The 21,799-nt window shown below is 39.8% G+C and overlaps 3 protein-coding genes across 5 annotated transcripts; 1 reads left to right on the plus strand and 2 right to left on the minus strand.

Annotated features, from left to right (window-relative positions):
* Positions 1-3,424: 3,424 nt before the first annotated feature.
* Positions 3,425-8,602, minus strand: LOC139366326 (ADP-ribosylation factor-like protein 9). Its single transcript, XM_071103686.1, has 4 exons — positions 8,210-8,602; positions 5,557-5,725; positions 5,135-5,310; positions 3,425-4,811 (listed from the first exon to the last, which is right to left on the minus strand). Exons 1-4 carry the CDS (start codon positions 8,429-8,431, stop codon positions 4,632-4,634), a joined length of 747 nt encoding a protein of 248 aa, XP_070959787.1. The 5' UTR covers positions 8,432-8,602; the 3' UTR covers positions 3,425-4,631.
* Positions 8,603-9,344: 742 nt separating this feature from the next.
* LOC139366328 (signal recognition particle subunit SRP72-like) lies at positions 9,345-17,742 on the minus strand. Of its 2 annotated transcripts, none has more exons than XM_071103688.1 (20): positions 17,694-17,735; positions 16,527-16,698; positions 15,451-15,571; positions 15,178-15,301; positions 14,893-15,036; positions 14,647-14,758; positions 14,485-14,516; positions 14,235-14,359; positions 14,069-14,126; positions 13,798-13,929; positions 13,137-13,265; positions 12,945-13,017; positions 12,438-12,502; positions 12,238-12,333; positions 12,008-12,111; positions 11,804-11,881; positions 11,408-11,545; positions 11,265-11,302; positions 10,616-10,775; positions 9,345-10,435 (listed from the first exon to the last, which is right to left on the minus strand). In XM_071103688.1, the coding sequence occupies exons 2-20, from the start codon at positions 16,624-16,626 to the stop codon at positions 10,243-10,245; spliced, it is 2,022 nt and encodes a 673-aa protein (XP_070959789.1). In that variant the 5' UTR covers positions 16,627-16,698; positions 17,694-17,735; the 3' UTR covers positions 9,345-10,242. The 2 variants fall into 2 exon arrangements, with proteins under 2 accessions (XP_070959789.1, XP_070959788.1); XM_071103687.1 differs by having other exon boundaries at positions 9,354-10,435; positions 11,265-11,332; positions 17,694-17,742.
* On the plus strand, positions 16,862-20,907 carry LOC139366329 (leptin receptor overlapping transcript-like 1). Of its 2 annotated transcripts, XM_071103690.1 has the most exons (5): positions 16,862-16,989; positions 17,873-17,948; positions 18,098-18,284; positions 18,637-18,749; positions 20,172-20,907. In XM_071103690.1, coding segments are annotated over exons 1-5 (393 nt in total). In that variant the 5' UTR covers positions 16,862-16,973; the 3' UTR covers positions 20,173-20,907. The 2 variants fall into 2 exon arrangements, with proteins under 2 accessions (XP_070959791.1, XP_070959790.1); XM_071103689.1 differs by lacking the exon at positions 20,172-20,907 and having other exon boundaries at positions 18,637-19,819.
* Positions 20,908-21,799: the final 892 nt, after the last annotated feature.

The raw sequence follows: 21,799 nt of genomic DNA on the forward strand, positions 1-21,799 counted from the left end.
GATTGGATTATTGGTCTAATGTTCCTTACAGATTTAGCTTGATAGCTGAGAAACAAAAAAGTAAGTAGGTAATCTAATACAGGTTCTGAACCTGACCAACAGATATCTCCTTAATTCGAATGGATGTACTGTATCTGGAGCAGTCACCTCCGATGAGGATGCAGGAAATTGGCAAATAGCCTGAACATCATTTTCAAGTTTCATGTTTTTTTAGTCATATGTACTGGATACACATGGTATACAACATCCAACGAAATGATTACTTGCAGGTTCCTTCTGGACAATGCAGCAACAATAAGAAATAGTCAATGATAAGAATACGAACATAAAGTAAATTGCTCAGTAGAATAGAATAAACATTTTAGCATAAGTATAATTAATACTGGGAAGGCACAATTTCTGGTCCAGAATGTACACTTGTTTTGTGGAAGGGGGATTGGGGGGGGGGGGGGGGGGGGGGGCAAGTGTTTAAATTGTGCAGTATTTAGCAATTCTAACAGGAGTCTGGTAGCAGCAGTTGTAATGTGTGGTAGCATGTGTGTGTGTGTGTGTGGATGTGTGTATGTCACTTTTCATTTGGGAGGAGTATTTCCTGCACTTGATAGGAGCTCAGAGCCAAATCTCCTGTATCTGATGCAAGCTTTTAGGACAGACCAATATTTAGACTTAGCAGACATTTTCACAATTGTGTAGTGACACTGCACAATCATATGGTAATGTATGGAGCACTTAAATGCTTTCCTTCTTACAACAGTTGGCTCATACTTTTGATGGAGTCATCAATAATGTTCAGCCTGGGTGTAATTAGTATACAATTCCCTTAGGTGTTTCTCCCATGCTGAGAAGTCTCTTTTGTGCTTAGCTAGGTATTGGCTTATTTCTGCTGGAACTGCTTCCAGCGCTGAGTAAGACAGGAGCTCGACTCCTGGTTGCCCCGAGTAAGCATTGGATTAGATCAATGAGAAAATAGACTTTCAAGGTGTGAAATTCAATAGGGAAAATGGCTCAAACATGTTCACTATGAATGGTGATGTAACAAAATAGTATTTGGTTGAACTTTTTTCCAATGATAGTTTTATAAAAATACAATTTACAAGTCTATATCTAATGTCATGAGAATAAAAATATCTGCAAATACTGATACTCAAAAAGTAGCCTACTTACCAAGGTGTTTTGGACTCTTTGTGTTGTGCCAGTTCCAGGATCCTACAAGAATGTTTCAGTTCATTATCACCTGTTCCAATTTATCCTCACAATACAAAGAAAATCAATAACAACGTAGTAGTTATTGTACCTTGCTTTCAGTTTTATCAGGGAATTCATAAAGAATTCCCTGATGGGCGAGATTGGTATTAAAATCCTACAAAAGAGAAAATTGTTCTGAGAATACTATTAAATTGGGTTTATGCCCTTATGATTAAAAGAAAGGGAGATTCTCTATAACATTTTGGAACACATAATGATCAGCATGCGCATTTGGACAACATGCCCCGTCAAACGTAGCTGTTTTTCCAGATACCTTGTTTGCCTGATGGAAAGGCTTTATAATGCACCAGGTTGAGTTTACCTGCTGGGTCACAATGGTCTGTGTTGTTGATATGACATTAGAAGTCACATGGCAGGACTGAAGTACAGTTGAAGTTGGAAGTTTACATACACCTTAGCCAAATACATTTAAACTCAGTTTTTCACAATTCCTGACATTTAATCGTAGTAAAAATTCCCTGTATTAGGTCAGTTAGGATCACCACTTTATTTTAAGAACATGAAATGTCAGAATAATAGTAGAGAATAATTTCTTTCAGCATTTCTTTCTTTCATCACATTCCCAGTAGGTGAGAAGTTTACATACACTCAATTAGTATTTGGTAGCATTGCCTTTAAATTGTTTAACTTGGGTCAAACGTTTCGGGTAGCCTTCCACAAGCTTCCCACAATAAGTTGGGTGAATTTTGGCACATTCCTCCTGACAGAGTTGGTGTAACTGAGTCAGGCTTTTAGGCCTCCTTGCTCGCACATGCTTTTTCGGGTTCTGCCCACACATTTTCTATAGGATTAAGGTCAGGGCTTTGTGATGGCCACTCCAATACCTTGACTTTGTTGCCAGTTTGCCACAACTTTGGAAGTATGCATGGGGTCATTGTCCATTTGGAAGAACAATTTGCGACCTAGCTTTAACTGATGTCTGGAGATGTTGCTTCAATATATCCACATAATTTCCAGCCCCATGATGCCATCTATTTTGTGAAGTGCACCAGTCCCTCCTACAGCAATGCAACCCCACAACATGATGCTGCCACCCCCGTGCTTCACGGTTGGGATGGTGTTCTTCGACTTGCAAGCCTCCCCCTTTTTCCTTCAAACATAACGATGGTCATTGTGGCCAAACAGTTCTATTTTTGTTTAATCAGACCAGAGGACATTTCTCCAAAAAGAACGATCTTTGTCCCCATGTGCAGTCGCAAACCAGTCTGGCTTTTTTATGTCGGTTTTGGAGCAGTGGCTTCTTCCTCGCTGAGCAGCCTTTCAGGTTATGTCGATATAGGAGTCGTTTTACTGTAGATATATACTTTTGTACCCATTTCCTCCAGTGTCTTCAGAAGGTCCTTTGCTGTTGTTCTGGGATTGATTTGCACTTTTGCACCAAAGTACGTTAATCTCTAGGAGACAGAACGCGTCTCCTTCCTGAGCGGTATAACGGCTGCGTGGTCCCACGGTGTTTATACTTGCGTACCATTGTTTGTATAGATGAACATGGTATCTTCAGGCGTTTGGAAATTGCTCCCAAGGATTAATCAGACTTGTGGAGGACTACAATTATTTGGCTGATTTCTTTTGTTTTTCCCATGATGTCAAGCAAAGAGGCAGTGAGTTTGAAGGTAGGCCTTGAAATACATCCACAGGAACACCTCCAATTGACTCAAATGATGTTAATTAGCCTATCAGAAACTTCTAAAGCCATTACATTATTTTCTGGAATTTTCCAACCTTTTTAAAAGGCAGTCAACTTAGTGTATGTAAACTTCTGACCCACTGGAATTGTGATACAGTGAATTCTAAGTGAAATAATCTGTCTGTAAACAATTGTTGGAAGAATTACTTGTGTAATGCACAAAGTAGATTGTCCTAACCGACTTGCCAAACTATAGTTTGTTTTAAAAAAAAAGTGGAGTTGTTGAATAACTAGTTTTAATGACTCCAAACTAAGTGTATGTAAACTTCCGACTTCAACTGTACTTGAGTGTGGCGGGTTGAAACCGGAGTGAGTCTATCTTCTCTCTCAAGACTTCCGATAAAGAATGTCAAATTCAAAGTGATACCTGAGGGTAAAGAATGACTGAAGTATTTATGGTTAGCTGTATTTTAACTCCAAAAATAAGTTATATGTCACCATAAGCCTATATACAAAACTTTGAGCCGCACAGACATTTACAACAATGGTTTTTATTTACATCACCAGGTGTGACAAAACAGAAAAATAGTTGCAAAAAATGAGTTTTTTGATGCTTAAATGACAGAAATGGTTTGGAGGTCTGTTGTAGTCATGGCATACAAATGAATTGTTCAGTAATGCACTTCAAACCTGCTTATTTCTCAAGATTATACCAGTAGTTTTACCAGTGTTAAACATGAAAACAAGAAGCACTTTTTGTGCTTATATGTAGAGTTATTCCTGTAAAAGCTTCAATTAAGTCCAAGGCAAAACATTGTTAGCCAAATAAACATGCCTAGACACATGAAAAATTGTACTTTGGCATTTTTAAAATGCTTCAAATAAATATGTGGATGGATTGCTTTGGTTACATAACAATCAAATTGGTTTTAAGAAAATATAACTATGTAGCAAGTTCCCCTTCAAGACGATATAGTCAATACTTAACTTTTATTATGCAAAATAACAAAAATAATTCTATGTACCTTGAAAGAGTCTTCAACATACTACCTAGCAGCACTGACTCTAAACATGTAACCTACATTGTGCTCTACAGTTGTAGATAGCACTAAGAGAAGATCTTTGATGACCACAAAGCATTATCAATTAAATCCCTATAGGTAAGGATGTTGAGACCATCCTTGAAATATTGTGTCTGAATGTGAAAAACAAGTACATGATCAACTCTGTGCTTTTGTGCTAATGCAATTAATGAATTCATGTAATTGCCAGTAAATGAGTTTGACCATAAGCACGTTGTCAGCTTTTGGCTTCTCTGGAATCATCATCATTCTACAGATGTGAATGCGGCCTTTCACTATCATGGTGTCTGTCAATAGAGCTTGTAACTAGTGCTATCAAAACAAATGACGGCAAGCCAGAACAGGGGTAAAATTAAAGTAAGATATCCCCTCTCAGCCAGCGGGTCATTCATACAGATGTAGAATCTTAATTTGAGCCAGTTTGCTACAGCAGGAAAATAATCCTGCAGCAACAGGAAATATTAATTATTATGTGGATTATAATTATACATTTTTATAGGAAGTTGATATCTTTTTCATTAGGGCAAATCAAGTCAAACATTTCAAGTGGAAATGACCAACTTTATAAGCCTTTTTAAAATGCAGGAAGATTCTCAGCAACAAAATAGTGATCAAATTAAGATCCTACATCTGTATCTGATGACTAGATGGTGAGTCTATCTACCATCCTGCACCATTTGGATGATCAGGTCCCGTGCGTCCTGCACAGCAGAGTTCACCTCCGTGTCCCCCTTCCTGACATGGGTGCCAATGAGGAAGAGCTTGCGCTGGTCCCCCACTTCCTCCAGGGACAGGGCTTCATGGAGCGTTGTGATACTGCAGGCCCCTTGGTTATCCTGGAGATGGAGGAATAACCGGAACAAACCAGAGGTAAGACACTGGAGCAGGTGCAGTATCTCATAGGGATGGAAAAAAAAGAGGCGACGAGGAAAGGAAATGCCCACAAGACTATTGAGATGCAACCCTTTGCCCTTTCTCAATTGTCTTCCCTCGATTCCTCATGTCCTTTCTGCTTATCTCGTTCTTAAAATGCATTGAAGGAGAAGTTCTAGGGTTACGCCCCTTTGCGTTTTCAATGCGTTTTGAGAAGGAGGCCAGGAGAGAGGACGTGATGAATCAAGGAAAGACACTTGAGATGGGAGTCTTATGTTAGTCTCACCTGCTTGTTGGCTAGTACCACTAAGGGAAGGTAAAGGTCGGTTTCGAGTAGCTCGTGGAGATGCTTCTTAGCCAAAGGGAACTGGGCGGCGTCTGAGGAGTCCACCACAAACACCAGCACCATAGCCTTGCACATGTACCTCTTCCAATAGGGCTGCAGGTTCTCTGTGCCGCCAACTGCAAAATATGCCATGTTTTTTTATTTAATTTCTTCACCACAAGGTATCATAGAAGTCATTTTTGTACATTTGTGAAAAAAGAAAATACTATGAATGCATATTGAGTGATGAACTCATTTGACATTTTTCATATTTAACAGCTTGAATTAAGGTCACTAATGAGACCCATTTCTTCTTATCATGGTCATCCAGATAATTAACAGTTTCTGTACTCTCATCATTGTTATGTGCAGGTTGCATTCACTTTCTAGGAACTCGATCTGCAGGTCCTCCCTATTGATGGATACAGCGTTAAAGCCCTGTGTTGGGGTCACATCCTGCTCCAGACTCCCCGTGGCAAAGCAGTGCAGCAGGCTGGTCTTCCCTGCCCCTTCAAGGCCGAGCACCAGGACTTGCTTTCCTGTGGGCTTCACCTAGGAGGACACGTAATAACAAAGAGACATCAGATGTAACCCTCCAGATGTATAGAGATCACAATGTTGTATCTGTCTCATTATGGCATCAATGAGAGCATGGGAAGTGCCATTGAGACCATCTACATTTTGAAGTAGTCGATTTTCTTCTTATTCTACTACTTCTATAAGTTGGTAAACAAACTGAAAGGGTGCACACTGCCACCTGGAGTGTGTTGTTTGAACAGGTATAAAGCCAAGGTTGGCGATTTACTGCCACCATACTTGCTCACAAGTATAATTGAGTTATTCCTTCCTTAAGCCATTGGAAGTCCCACGAAGTTGACTACTTCAAAACGGCGAAATTCCTCAATGGCGATGTCCATTCTAAAACATGCTTTTGGGCACTAGAATCATCTATACATCTCTATGGCTGCTAACCCATAAGCAAAGATAAAGTATATAAAGGCAAAAATGTCACTCATGTGGAAGTATTATCTGCAAGTGCTGATCCAGAGTAATGAGTTAATGTTAATTAAAACCATGATACTGGGACATTCTAGAATCTTGCAAATGTCTACCCACACACTCACACATACTACACTGACACTAACACACACAGCTGCTACCCTGTTTATTATATATCCTGATTGCCTAGTCACTTTTACCCCTACCTACATCCACATACTGTATTACCTCAACTACCTCGTACCCCTGCACATTGACTCGGTACTGGTACACTTTGTATATAGCCTCGTTATTGTTTATATTGTGTTACTTTTTCCTTCAGCAAATATTTGTCTTCCTTTTTAACTCTGCACTGTTGGGAATGTCATAAATAAGCATTTCACTGTAAAGTCTACACCTGTTGTATTTGGCGCATGTGACCAATCAAATTTGATTTGATTGTGAATAGTGGAATAATTTAGGCCAAAAACAATCATGTTTCTTGCTTTATCTTTACTTCAGCCTTTTATAGCATAGGCCTACAGAAGTCAATGAGACTGAACTGTCACATCATGTGGTCAGTACAAGCTGACCCACTGCCTGAGAATAGACTATAGGGCCAGGTTACCACTGTATGATGATACAGTCTGGCAACATTATTATAATGTCAAGCTGACCAAGCGACAATAGTCGTTTCAGCCACTCCAGTGACTAATCTGTCACAGAAAATAATCTATATCGGAGTGCTTACTTATTACATATTTATAAACATTACGACAGACATATGACACTAGTTTCACAATAGAAATTGTAAAGTTCTTTCAAATCTAGGGTTAGTGCAATTTTGGGACATTTGGGACGTCGCTACCTTAAACCCTAACCTTAAGTCCTATTTTTTATTTTTATTAACAACAAATCAATACAGGAAGTACATGGGGGGAACACAAGTATATATGAATAATACACAAAGAACAATTGGGCTAGGGGCGTGGCTAGGGGCGTGGCTAGGGGGTACAATATCACATTACACACGGACCATAAGGGACATACAAACACTTAGAATTATAAGATTTTTTGTTAGTAGAGTAATTAATTGTCTTAAAATATAGTTCAATTTATTTTTGTAAGGTAAGAAAATGTGTTTTGTTTGGAAATTTACATTTGTGACTATGAAATTTGCCCAAAAGAATAATGAAATGAATTACATAAAATGGTTTCAACTTATTTATATCATAGGTAAAGAATCCAAGCAGTACATCTCTCCACAATAGTGTAAGATCTTCATAAATGTGTTCAAATATAAATCTCCTGATGTCTTGCCACAGTTTCCTTACATGAATACAATGCCAAAAAAAGATGCCACATCGTTTCTGGGTGGTCATTACAAAAGGCACAATTTGAGTTTGTTTTTCCTTAAACTTCTTCATATAGTGGTTGGCATGATAATATTTATGAATAATTTTAAAGGAAACTTCCTTTAGGTAAGTGTGTGGCAACATCCAAACTTTTTTCCAACAGATATTATCAATAAAACCGTTCCAATAAGGCATAACATAAGGTACAGGATACAATATCCTGCTAAAACAAGGTTCGTATCGCTCTGTTGTTGAATGGACCAAAAGAGATACAAATCTTTCATACTGATGAGTCAACAGGGTTAATGGAAGGTCGTTTCCGAGGGTCAGGTCTCGAAACGTTCCTGAATAATAAAGCAACACCTGAGGGAATGGCATCTTAAAACAATTGCAAAATCTTTAGGTGTTACAGGGATCTTCTAAAATGATAAGAATTCATTATAACTAAGTAAAAAGCCCTCTGAACCTTAACTCCTACCCTTACCACAACCCTTAACGTTTAACGTTTCAACTTCAAGTGGGCTAACGTCAGAATTGGGACGTCCCAATAATCCCATTTAGACTTAACCAAAATCGAGACAATTTGCGGTGAGGTTATTTCCACTAGCAACCACAAACATCCGTCATGTAGGCGTGCCTCATAATCCCTGAGGTAGCAAAAATGAATATTTTACAAGCACAAGATAAACAAAAAGTAGCCTACCTCTGTTACTACGACTGTTGGTGTTTGTTTTGCGCGTTCTGGTACTTTTTGTGCAGTTTCATTTCTAGTGTCCTTTTCTATTTTCTCTGGTTCTTGCTCTGGCTTTGGCTTCGCCTTCTTTGCCTTTACCCCCGAAGACACAAAAGTCCAGATGACATACCCAACTCCTCCGGTTACTGCGAGAGTAAAACCTACGACCGCAGCTTCTCTGACACCAGGCATGTTAGAAATTTTGCGAAATCTTGAAATACCTGCTTCACATGTCTTTATACATCGTGATAATGGTTATTATCTGGACGTTTGCATCCCCGGTCACAGCCTGGTTCTAATGTCTTTGGTTATCGTTACAACAAGTGGATTAGTCAAACTACCTCAACGCGATAGGGGATATCCGGGCGTTTAGGAGCACACAGGAAGGAAGTACAAAGACAAGAAAAGATTATGATAGCAGGATCTAGAATATATGGAGATATATATAGTATAACACATTTTTTTTAAATCTAATATTCAACAATTTAGCCAGTTGCTACATTACAAACAAACTTGCTATCTTGTCCACGGTGACTTAATCCCTTCATATACAGTCAATGTTTAATTAATTCTCTAATTTCGGCTCATCAATTTGATGGACATGTAGAGAAACCACCCTATGCACACTTACTTTGCGCATAAAATTGTCATGGCTAGATGTGATACAGCTAATCTCAAATTTCCGTCAAAAAATTATTTTGTGTGGATTTCAGCCAAACCTAACCCTTTTCCTAAATGTAACCTAATTCTCATAACCTGCTACGAAAAGTCAATTCTGACAAACTGTATGCTATCTAGTCAAAACGATTTAACATGTCTTGGCTGGGGAGTGGGGGAATGTAGCGTCACAATTCCAAATGTAAGACTGAAATACGACTTCAATGACAGAATGGAAAGGAACAGAAAATGTGCAACACCAATGATGCAGAATTGTATCTGAATTATCGATTCTGTTTAGCATTTCCATAGTAAATCCACCAGACGGCGCTTGATATTAAAGAGGGCACACTGCATACAATGCTGATGAGATGTTCCATGACCATAAATCCAGATAAGACTTTCCAAAGCGAAATTTAAGTTAAAAAAAACCCACAAGAAAGCAACATCAGTTTGTCAGTTGTTAAGGAAGCCTATTTATTAAGACAACAATGGGACACACATTTTGGCAAAAATAGTTTGCTTCCATCATTGTAAACAGTTCCTAAAACAATGTCCTAATTATGTACTGCTAGCCAATAATTAAAAAGGTAGACTCAGCAAAATTACATTGCCACGAGCAGCACCACAGATAGAGATGAGCAAGATGCAACACTTCACTCTCACACAGTATCTGTGCACGGGTTCACTTCACGCTGTTACAGCGTGGTAGGTAAGGGACCAAAACAGCAGAGAAGTTGAGCAACGTGCTTCGACGCTCTTAGTTGTTGCAGAAATTGACCCACTTTGCTGTGTACTTTCTGCATCATATCGCTGAGTCTACATTTAAAAACATACTTTTTACTGTAGCCGAAAACAATGCAGGGATTTAAAAATAAATATACTTTGACATACACAGCTTGCCTCTTAGGTTGAAAACAAGGTCAAGTGATTGAAATTGAGTGGGCAAGTCAAGGAAATTAGTTCACGGTCAAGGAACTGTGTTCAAATACTCAGGCTCAGGGAGAAGAGAAAAAGTCATTTTTTTCAGCACAGAAGATATGCATTACAAACTAGTAAGACCCCCCCTTGCCTACAACACAAACAAGGTCTCTTAGTTCACAGACATTTGTTTCTGCATCTTAAAAGAAAACCTAACCGTGAACAAAGCATTGGGGCCTTTTACTAAATGTATTGCAACTTATTCAACAACCAGAAATTGGATACCATTATTTGTTCGGTAAAAAAAATAAAACATGTTATAACCAACCAACTTTAAAAAATGACAAAGCTCATGATTCTGTGAGTTCCGGGCCATGTGGTGGTGGTCACCAATGTGTTGCTCAATATCTGCAACGTTCTCCAGGCTACCAGCCACCCTTGCCTCCCTTTTTCTTCTTCTGAGGGGCCTTCTTGCGGGCCCCTGGCCCTGCAGTGGCAGGCTTCTGCTGTCGCGGAGGGACAACGTTGCTGGCAGCGGGGGCCGAGGTGGAGGCAGAGGCTTGGGCTGACCCTGGCCGGGGGGAGGTGGGGGGACTGTTGGCTGTCTTACTGGCATCCCTGGAAACACAGCAAAATGAAGTGATTACCAGCCAAATACAACACAGTGCATGAAAAAGGTTGCCAACTGAATGAATCTGGAGTCAGACAGATGTATTAAATGTTCAACTATTAGATTCATATACCTTTTTAGAGCTAATGAAAGTGACAAATGATAAGAGACAAGGATGCGTTACTCACAGGTCGGACGCGGCTCCTGACGTGGCCCCCTGCGTGCCTTTACCCACTTGTTCCTTCTTCTTGCCCTTCTTCCTGCCCCGGTAGTAGGTGCGCTCTCTCATGGGCAGCCATCTCTCCTGGTCAGGGTTCGCTGTTTGGTCATAGTTCTTGGGCAATTTTCCTAAACAGAGGCGAGAGAAAAATAGCAATTCCCCATCCAAATCAGAGATGTTGACTTTATAAACCTCTTAAGGATCTGCCCCTTTGCCCCCCAATTTTCACCTAAAATAAGATACCCAAATCTAACTGCCTGTAGCTCAGGACCTGAAGCAAGGATATGCATGTTCTTGATACCATTTGAAAGGAAACACTTGTGGAAATGTGAAATTAATGTAGGAGAATAACACATTAGATCTGGTAAAAGATAATACAAAGAAAAAAAACACCATGTTTTTTTTGTACCATCTTTGAAATGCAAGAGAAAGGCCGTAATGTATTATTCCAGCCCAGGCACAATTTAGATTTTGGCCACCAGATGGTAGCAGTGCATGTGCAAAGTTTTAGACTGATATAACATTTTGAATTTATATGCAATGGCTCATTGTACACCGATCCCATGGACGTTAATAAGATATTCACATACAACACAACTTGCAACATGAGGACATACCCTTCTTTTTCTTCCTCTTCTTTTTAATATCCCCCTGGCTGTGGAGAGATAATATTGACAGTGAAAGCCTATGTAAAAAAACAAACAGGTATTACGCAGCTTAATTAACACAGCCTTTAATTAAAAGCATTAGGTCTCCTTACCCTTGTTCTTTGGGAAGGTTGTCTCCCGGTACTTTAGCGGCCTTCTTTCTGACGTAGTTGGCGCCATGAGAGTTCTCCAGCTCATCTACGTCCACGTTAAACGACATGCTTTCAAGGGAAGGGAGGTGCTTGCTGAGGCTGGGACAAAGGACTAAGGATATAATAAAAATATGCTTTTCCATTCACTAAACAGTTCTAGGCACTTTATGATATCCCTGGTAAAATCACCTTGACTGTGAATGAGAACTGGACCAAATCAGATGTATCACAACTTTCAGAACTGCAATGTCTATGATAGTGGCAATGGCATGGACTGCTGGATCAATTGCAAGCATTCGTTACAAATAAAGTTATTATTTATGTGTAGTTTCAAATACAGAGGGAAAAAAAGGATACGACTTGGCTTTATCTTGATCGACCAAAGAATAGGCAGAGATTAGTTGTGCCAAAGTGTGGATGTCATTGGTGTTTTGCCTGTGGAGCAAGGGGATGGATGAGTTGTTACACTGAATACCACACGTAGAGCAAGCAGGACATACACCAGCATCACCACTGCAGAACAACAGTAGAAACAGAACAATCGTTAAGAGCATCACTCACTTCCACAGTTGTTCCAGGTCACTGATGGCTTCCTTTTTCCGTCCATACTTCAGCTTGAAATCGGCGGCCTCTCGTACGAGTGCCAGGTGAATAGAGGAACCAGGCTGGGATGGAGGAAGACAAAATGGAATAGTGGACAATGCAGTGTTACTATAGAAACAAAGAGCAACACACACACTCCAGTATTTAAAAAAAGTTACATTGACTTCTGTGTGCTTGTTGACTAATACCTGTTCAGATTGGTAGTGCTGAATAGCTTGGCTGAAGACATCAATTGCGCTGTCGATGTCCTCTTCGTGGTTGTACATCGTTACCAGAGCTGAGATCTGTGAAACAATTTCAATTTGTTAGGAGTGTTATGATGTAATATTCATTCAGAACATTTTTAATCTATGATTAGATGTAGAATAATAGAAGTGTAAGAACTAACCATCCCTTGTTTGTGCTTGAAATCTTCGATCGACCTCAAGATGTCACATGCTTTGGTAACGTGACCTTTGGAGAAGACACCAATGAAGGTTTATTTACTACTCGGTCAGGTGCTCAAACACCTGAATTCTGACAGAACAGGAGTCACTTGCTCATCAAATGACATGATAGCACAGCACTAGGTATCAATTAGTAAGTATACTGTTAAGCACTAATCCAATTTATCATCTTCAATAGGTAGCCTAGTGGTTAGAGCGTTGGGCCAGTAACCAAAAGGTTGCTGGATCAAATCCCCGAGCTGACAAGGTAAAAATCTGCCGTTCTGCCCATGAACAAGGCAGTTGTTCCCTGTTGGCCATCATTGTAAATAAGAATTTGTTCTTAACTGACTTGCCTAGTTAAAGAAAGGTTCAATTAAAAAAATTTAAGCCTATTTTCTGCTTGTTACCGACCGACCGAGCGAGCAAAAAAACTAAACAAAAATGGGGATAGGGAAAGACAACCTTACCTTGAGTCAAATAGAGTTGTGCCATTGTTAATTTGATACCAGATGCACTCTCTGGGTGCTGGTCTGCAAAACACTTTAAAAACAGGAACACACACAGCTAGCATTATACATAGAAGAGCTTTCAATGGCTATTTATGTATTTATACATCAACTACACATATATCAAGTTAGGCTCTGGTCAACAGGAAGTACCTGAAGCAGCTCCATGGCCTTGGAGTGTTGCTTCTCTCTGCACAGCTGAGCCACCTGGATCAGAACGGGCCGCGGGTGGCCTGGGTTCTGGGACTGGAGGCCTGACGACAGCTTTCTGCACTGGTCCGCCTGTGGGGTGCACGTAACAACTCAGCAATGACCGTTGAGATTCCCAGTCTAACCTGTTCACCATTCTCCCTGGTCTGGGACCAAAAGGCTCCTGAACGGCTTCAACCCCAAAGCCATAAGACTGCTGAACAGTTCATTAAACGGCTACCCGGACATTCTGCTTTTCACCCCCTACCTATATGTACTTCAATCAATCACCTAACCAAATCTATATGTACATATTACCTCAATCACCCGAACTACCTCGTACCCCAGTACAATGACTCAGTACTCCTTGTATATAGCCGTGTTATTTTATTTAGTTACCATTTTATTTTGAAACATTTGTAAATTTTCATACTTTTTAACTGCATTGTTGGGAAGGGGCTCGTAAGTAAGCATTTCATGGTAAAGTCTACACTTGTTGGATTTAGCGCATGTGACAAATAACATTTGATTTGACATCAGTATGTAGTGAAATTGTCAAAATAAAGCTGTGAATAAAGAGTGGAGGATAATTTTAACAATGAGTTAATGCATTCAAATCCGATACCTGGTTAGTGTACATAGCCAACAGGGCTTTGTTGAATTCGATGGCTTGCAGCTGTTTCTTGGGCAGCTTGTACTCGACACCGTCAGCATTTGTCAGTTTCACCTTCTTCTTAGAGTCAAACACGTTTTGGTCCTGCAGGAGAAAAAGCATAAGAGCAACAACGTCAGCCCACATGGCTTCAACAATAAGAGAACACAGTCAATAACAGCTTAGCCTGTTTCAATGTTTAGTAGTTCCTAGCAGTACGGCAAAGATTCATGCGTGTATCTACCTTGTTTATTGTAATGATGTTGTTAGCAGTCACAGCTAGAAGTCCCACATCCGATGGCCTAGGAGTCAACAAAAACAGATTCCACTACTCTCTCGTCATGTGCCTACAATAGCACATACAATTGAATGTAATGGCTCAATTGATTCCACTTTGGAGTAACACTCACTTGAGCTTGATGACTTGGTTATAGAGCTGCAGCGCCACTTCTGTCCGACCCTGTAACTGCATAACGTAGGCCATCTGGGAGTGGATGACGGCCAGCTCTGACTCAATGTCCTCCTCAGTTATATCCTGCACAAACCAGACAAGCAAATTATGATTCACAATTTGAAAAAAAGAAGAAGACATTTTTAAATCTGTAAGCTCAGCCATGACATTGTGAACTTTTTTTTATTTCACAGGCATAGAGCACTCACCAAATCCTCAGACAAGGAAGCACGACAAAGCTCTGAAAAAAATGACACAAACAAAAATTGTCAACATTAACCATGAAAGGGCTGGACAAAACCTACCGCACAGCATTACGAATTAAGGCCATGTCTGTAGAATGCAGAATTGCAATTGTCTGTGGTCCTAACCTTCTGCTTCCTGTAGTTTGTTCATAGCCTCCGTGAGTTGGCCTTGACCAATTAGAGTACAGGCAGCGTTGTAGCTCAGCTCATATGTAGTCTCTGACAGGCCAAGATCATCCTGCAAAAACAGGGTGGAATTAAATGTATTATTCAGTGTTAAATTGAGACTCAGGGAAGATGGCTTCAATAACCAAGTGTCTCAGAAGATCAGTACGAATAGAAGTCTGTTCTAATTGGGTGCAGAAGACCCACCGGAGAAGCCTTCTCCCATGTGCTCATAGCAGCCACCACGGCTGAGAGGTTTGTCTTCCTCTCCTCTTCGTATTCATCCTGGGAGTTCCTGATCAGGTCCGTGTAGACAGCCTTGCACTCGTCATAGCGCTCCATACGGTACAGCTATGGTGAGGACAAAGGGGAGGTCAGGGATCAGTACATTGGGCCAGTTTACTGTGGCTGGCAGGATCATCCCCTGAAGGGTAGACAGGCAAGCAGTGCAAACAGCATCTAATGTAATTTCTTATTTTCATAAAGTCTTACCACTTGACCATAGAGTTCTTTGAGCTTGTCTGTTTGTTCTGAAACACCTTCAATGGTCTTCAGAGCACTTTCAACTCTGTTCAACCGGTACTCACAGTAGGCCTTTTCAAACACTATGAGTTCACTGAGGAAGCACAAAGAAAGTGTTAAACATTGACCTAAGGGTACAGCCAGGAGTTTCTCAAACCAGACCAAGAATTTATAGATTTTGCATTGCTACAAGATTATCACTATAGAACAGTATGTTAAAGTCACAAGTCATATTCAACATACCTGCCAAGTATTTTTGAATATGTGTTCATGACATTCAGTGCCTCTTTGAAGCTACCATTTTGCAGCAGGCATACTATTTTACAGTGAAGGGCTGTCACATCTTCCTTGACTTCATGCAAAACTGTGGAAGAAATGAATAATTGAGATTAAAAGGGGCAAACTGCAGTTCTAACAGTAACAAAGCATACACCCCACCACTGTTTTAGTAGAGTTTAATGACGGGGCTGGAGAAATGTAACCTGTCAAATTCATAGACAGTCCTTGAATTTGTAGCTCTCACCATCCATGAGATAAAAATGATCATTTCAACCATGTTGAAGTTATATACTGTACAACGTTGGTTTACAATTACATTGTTGACAAACATTGGAGTAAAACAAGCTTATATTGTGGGTTCTGATGATGTATGACAGTTAAACTATGAACTAAGCTCATGAGGCATGTATACGTTCTAGTCAAGAATCACTGAGTGTATCTAAAAGTATTTATTTAAAAAGAAAAAGTGATGTAGCAATCGAAGATTGGCCCTTAGTGTAGTTACATGCAAAAGTATAATTTTCCTTCAGGTCAGTCACCACCAACGATAACTTAATCAAATCTCAATTTATGGTGTGCAATAGAGAACTCAATAATGTTCCAATGAAAATGCAAATCTGTGAATCACACTTCCCAGCAGATACAAGGCTGCTAGCTACAGGATAGCTGGAGTAAAACAGTGTAGTTGCTAGCTAGCCAGCTAACTAGCCAGCCAGCTAATTGGGACACGTCACTGTGTTTACAACTCAGATGTGACTGACAATTTTGAAATATTATCCCTAGAGTAAAAATATGCTATTACTGTTCTCAATAAAAATCTACACTATGTTCCGATCATTGGGGGATAATTGCAATTTAACAAAAACTACCTAATTAGTGATTAGCTTGATTATAGCTGCATATTTATTTTTTAGCTAAGAGTTGTAACTTAACGTTAGCTCGCTAGCCAGCTGGATAGTAATCATTCAGCCCTCAAAACAACACAGAGCATCTATTCAGATTTGACAGCTACAAACATGTGAACAAGAGTAAAACCCTACTTTTGTTGACAGCTTTGATGGCCCGAGTAAAATCTCCATTATGTCCACAACGATTCACTTCTGTCCACAGCGAAGCAACTGTGCCTCCTCCACTCGCCATCTTTCACTCCATGCAGACTGCCAGCGGAGGCACAATTATGTTTCTTCCGGATTGATAGAATCACAAAAATGGCTAAATAAAAAAAGTGAAGAACCCGCATGCATTTAAAAAGACAAACATCATAATTAGCAAACGCATTTAGATACAGGGTGGGTTTCAGCATACACATTGATTAGTCAGATGATCTATTTTATATGTTCTTCTGACTGATGGGATTCCGCGCATGCGTGTTGCTAAATACAGACACAGCTCTGTGGGTGAAATCGAATTCACGGACTGTTTGATGCAGTACTAGTTAAGGGTGTATTGTTGTCGTGGACTGTGTGACGAGTTTATGTCCTGCAGAAATGGCCGGGATTAAAGGTGAGGAAGTTGCTGTCTTACTTTTAAATAATACATTAATTGGATTACAACTAATGTAGTCAATCACACATAGCGAGCCAACTAGCTATGCTTTGACATGGTGTGCTGCTACCTAACACTGCCTGAGTGCTAGCCAGTTAAGCTAACTCCCTTAGCTAGCCAACTAATTTGATGTCGGTTTATTATCTGCTAGCTATGTAACATTAGATAATTATAATTATTAATTATATAACGTCAACTAGCAAGGACGTTAACTAGGCACTGTAGCTAGCTAGCTAGCTAGCTAGCTAGCTAATAACTTGATTGGTGTTCTAGTTAGTAACGCTTTAGCTAGCTACAGTTAACGTTAGGTAGCTAGATTAGCACCTGGCTAGTTGTGGTATTGATGATGGGCCATTTAACTAGCTCATGATGCCATTACGAATGGATAAAATACACGTTCGAAACTAGCCTTGTCCTGCCAAGCCTAATGTTGTATTGTTATGGCTAGGCAATTATGACAAGCTAACGTTAGACCTCGCTAACAAGTGCGTTGTCTCAAACCTCCTTTATCTAGTTAACCATCTAGCTAGCTAAGTCATCATGACATGCAGAAGTTTACAAATCAATGTTCTAACTAGTTAAATTAATACACTTTAATACTAGCAGCTAGCAACTTTCTAAAAAACATATATGATAGCTGAAAATACTCTGCATTCCCTCACCCAATCCATCCCAGCCAGGCCCTGAATGTGAAATCATCTGATTTGTCACATGATTATTTCCTCGTTGGAGCTACAGCATTAGGGTCATGGTCAGATGATCAATTATGACCTAAGGAATTAGTATTGCATGAACACACACACACCCACAGTTGCTTAGTTTATTTCCCTCTCCTTTCTAGCTCTGATCAGCCTGTCCTTTGGTGGGGCTATTGGCCTCATGTTCCTGATGCTAGGATGTGCTCTTCCAGTGTATGAGTAAGTATCTCCATCATATTCATGTTTCATGCGTTAATTTCAAGTGCACAAGTACTGTATAATGCCTTTCTTGTAAGCTTTTATAATATAATGCTGCCCACATGAAGTATTTTCCAAGTCATAACTGACGGGAACTTCTCTCTTCACAGTAAATACTGGCCCTTGTTCCTCCTCTTCTTCTACATCCTCGCCCCAATCCCTTACTGCATCTCCCGGAGAATTATTGACGACACAGACTCGGCCAGCAACGCCTGCAAAGAGCTGGCATTATTTCTCACAACGGGCATAGTGGTTTCAGCCTTTGGCCTGCCCATCATTTTCGCAAGAGCTGATGTTGTAAGTATACATCTTGGTGATTTTACTTGTGTAGGCTAAGGGGTGTTCGACAACACTTTGCCCTCATACCTGTGCAGTAACAACATTGCGTTAGCTTTGTTGTTACAAGTAATTGCTTTCTAATTGCATACATTTTTGGTGTTACACAAATGGAATAAGGACCATTCCTTATAGGACTGTTGGGCTACATCTTATAGGCTACCATTTGTGTAATAACAAGAAATGCTCAAATCCGTTTCTAAACAACACTTAGAAAAGGGCTGTGATTTGCTCAGTCAAAACAGATTGAAAGTATGCAATGCAGAATTTTGTAACATATGTTGACTGAATTATTTATGTTTGTTGTTTACAGATTGCCTGGGGAGCATGTGCGCTTGTGTTAACAGGCAATGTAGTCATCTTCGCAACCATTCTGGGATTCTTTTTGGTCTTCGGCACAAACGACGACTTTAGTTGGCAACAGTGGTAAAATTGGGGTGTGGGGGGTGCTAAGTCAGAATTGTTTATTACTAGCATTGTTATTATTATTGTTATGATTGCAATTATTGTTTGTTGTTATTTATATGACTGCCCGTCCATAGACACACAAAACCAGTGCAATAATCTGTTTTAACTGTCATGCGGAATGTCAGACTGTCTTCAGGTGGATGTGCTGACTTTCATTTTGACTTTCATTTTTTGCTCCATGTTTGTGAGTCTTCTCCCTTCATGTACTGTACAGGCTTATTTTTTGAGTGTTGCGATAAAATATTGTTGAGATCATAAATGCCCATCTAATCTGTGCAAATGCAAAAATGTCCACCTGGACTCAGATTGACCTTTGGAAGGGGTCTTTGGCCATCGGTTTGGGATTTTTTTCCATTGTCTGAAGGTTGGAAGCTTTTTTTTTCTGTGACAAAGATATCTTACTGATAAAAGATATGTAACTTTGGGAGTGTGGGTGTATAGTAGTGTGCTGGTCAGTTTCGAGAGGATAGTCTCCCCCTCCAAGTGCTGACATGAAGCTGAAGCACTGGATATTTTGCATGGAGTAAAGGTTGTTTTTGAAGAGCACATTGAAAGCTGAACACCTGTGAGTTTCTCTCAGCTTGAAACCATTCAATATGAAGGTAGACACAGCATATATTGATATAATGCATTATCCAATGCACTGTCCCCCATTTCCAGTGATCAAATTCGAATGACTCAGCTATTCACCGACATTCATTTGATACAGGCCTCTTGTGTTTGGTTGTTTAGCGTAGCATAGCATATTCTGCCCCTTTTGAAAATTGTCTAGAAGTCATTGTAACCCTGTGTCATCTTTTCTCTTTGGAATAGAGTCATCAAAAACCTTGGTCAGACAGCCCAGGATTAAGGCTAGCCGGCGTGAAATGTGGCCAACTTAAGATCTAGGCTACTTATAACCCGGGTCACTAATACCGCTAGCCCTAGATTTACCAGGTATCCAAGAGACCAATTGGTTTCAATACCAGTAATTGGAAACCAAGGCTGTACTGTAGTTATATTTCACAAATAAATGTGGATGAACCCTAGTTTTTACCAAGGCATATCATGTTTTGTTCTATATTTAGTACATCCGCACTAAGATGTTCTCCCGTCCTCTCCCTGAAGGAAATTAATTTGCCGTATAGGTCTAAACTACTTTTAATGTGGTCATTGTATACTTGCATTGGGTGTGCTGATATCATACATTCACTCAGTGTAGTTTGCTGTTACTTAAAGGTGTCAGAGGACTGTGTCCTGAGCTTTGAAGTGTGCTGTTACATTTAACTGAACTAGTTGTAGCTAAGCAAGGTATTAAGCATCCGTCACCCTGTGTGCACTGGCCTGTTTAGCTGGGTGGAAAGGTTACGTGTTTAAGATCTCTTTGTTTTTATTTTGCAGATGGAGCAGTTATCTTTGAAAAGTGGTCTCTGGAAGAGGCCAAAAAAAAAAGACTGAAATCCATCTAAAAAAATTCCGGAAGTAATCGGCAGCACCGATTCATCCGGCATCTCTTTCTGTCCTACTCAGATTGTGAGTAAGTTTGTCAACTTCTTATTTCCAGTCTTCCAGAGACCACAACCTCCATGAAGATAGTGATCATAATGAAAACCCTTTGGCACCTTTTGTGAGTTTAGCTGAACTTTTTAAATAATCATTGTTACCTTGATTATCAAAGGTAATGTTACAACAAATGGCTTTTGGTGTTTTTGTTATCCTTTTATGTAAGTAAAGTTTAAACTTTCCATACATCAAAACAAATGATAAAATATACATTTGTGCCTACAGCAATGCACTGATGGCATATCTACAGTTTTTGGATATCCAGGTTAGGCTATTTATAGCATTTTGAACCACAATTGAAGTATTATAGACTGTGTATTGCTTAGTGAAAGTTTGAGAAATGTACAAAGACTTTCAATACCATTCTATCAAACAAATGAACACACACAAACTGCATAATCAGGTCATTCCAGTCATGGGATGGGTTTGTCACTGATCTCTTTTGTGAAAGATGTGTTGTTTCACACAACGGGAAGAATATTTTATTTATTGCCACTTTCTATCTACAACTGTTGTTTTTGAAGGCAGAGGTCAGCATGGGGGTTTTCTTTTCTAAATAAAAGCCTTTTTTGAACATCCTCTCATTGAATGAATTATGCATAAAATTCCTACAATATCAACACTTCCTAGTTGCATTTGGTATGAGATGTTTGAAGAGACTAAATTATTGGGTTCTAACTTGACTACGAAACCTTCAGCTCTCGCAACAGGATCAAACCATTGATTCAATCCAGTTGCTTTGATACGTTCTGCACTGGTGTGTGTATAAGGTAGAGAATGACATGTTCATTAACCTTCACACATGGAAGTGGGTAGTCAAGCACTAACAGGAGGAATAGCTGTGTTTTGTCTCCCCCACCTGGCAAGGAACTGATGTGAAACAAGGCCTTGCATAAGCTGTGACTTCTTAATTAAAGGCCCCAGACTCAGTGCAGTGATGTCCCCATTGTTGTGCTCATATTAGCATCAGAACTGTAAATGGATCAATGGTTGTTCAGATGGATAATTATATAGCAAGTTCAGTCGTGGTACAAATGCAAAGCCGAGGAAATTATCTGCAGAGGAAATACTTCCTCTTTAGGAACGTTTATGGATTTTACTCCCCCGATATAAGATCCAAAATATAAATGTCAAGTAAAGAGTAAGGTACCTGTTTTAAGGTTGTTTACCAAAAGGTTAGTTATGTAAGTGTATATAGCTCCAGGGTGTAGTTTAGATATGCATCCAAAGGTGCCTGCTAGCTACAACTTGTCCGATTGCCATGTTAGATTTCATAACATTCACAGCCTGAGGCGCATCATTTCGGTAGATTTGCATATAACTTTGGATCCTGTACAAACTAGGCCCTGAAAGGTTAAAATCGTCAATTAAATCCTTAGTATATCCAGTGACACGCACTTTTTGGTATTTTTCCAATTCCGTCTCAATGTTAAAGTGACATAGAAATAGCAATAACACCGATAAAG

The sequence above is a fragment of the Oncorhynchus clarkii genome, chromosome 14 (genome assembly GCF_045791955.1).
Source record: "Oncorhynchus clarkii lewisi isolate Uvic-CL-2024 chromosome 14, UVic_Ocla_1.0, whole genome shotgun sequence".
Taxonomy (NCBI): Eukaryota; Metazoa; Chordata; class Actinopteri; order Salmoniformes; family Salmonidae; genus Oncorhynchus; species Oncorhynchus clarkii.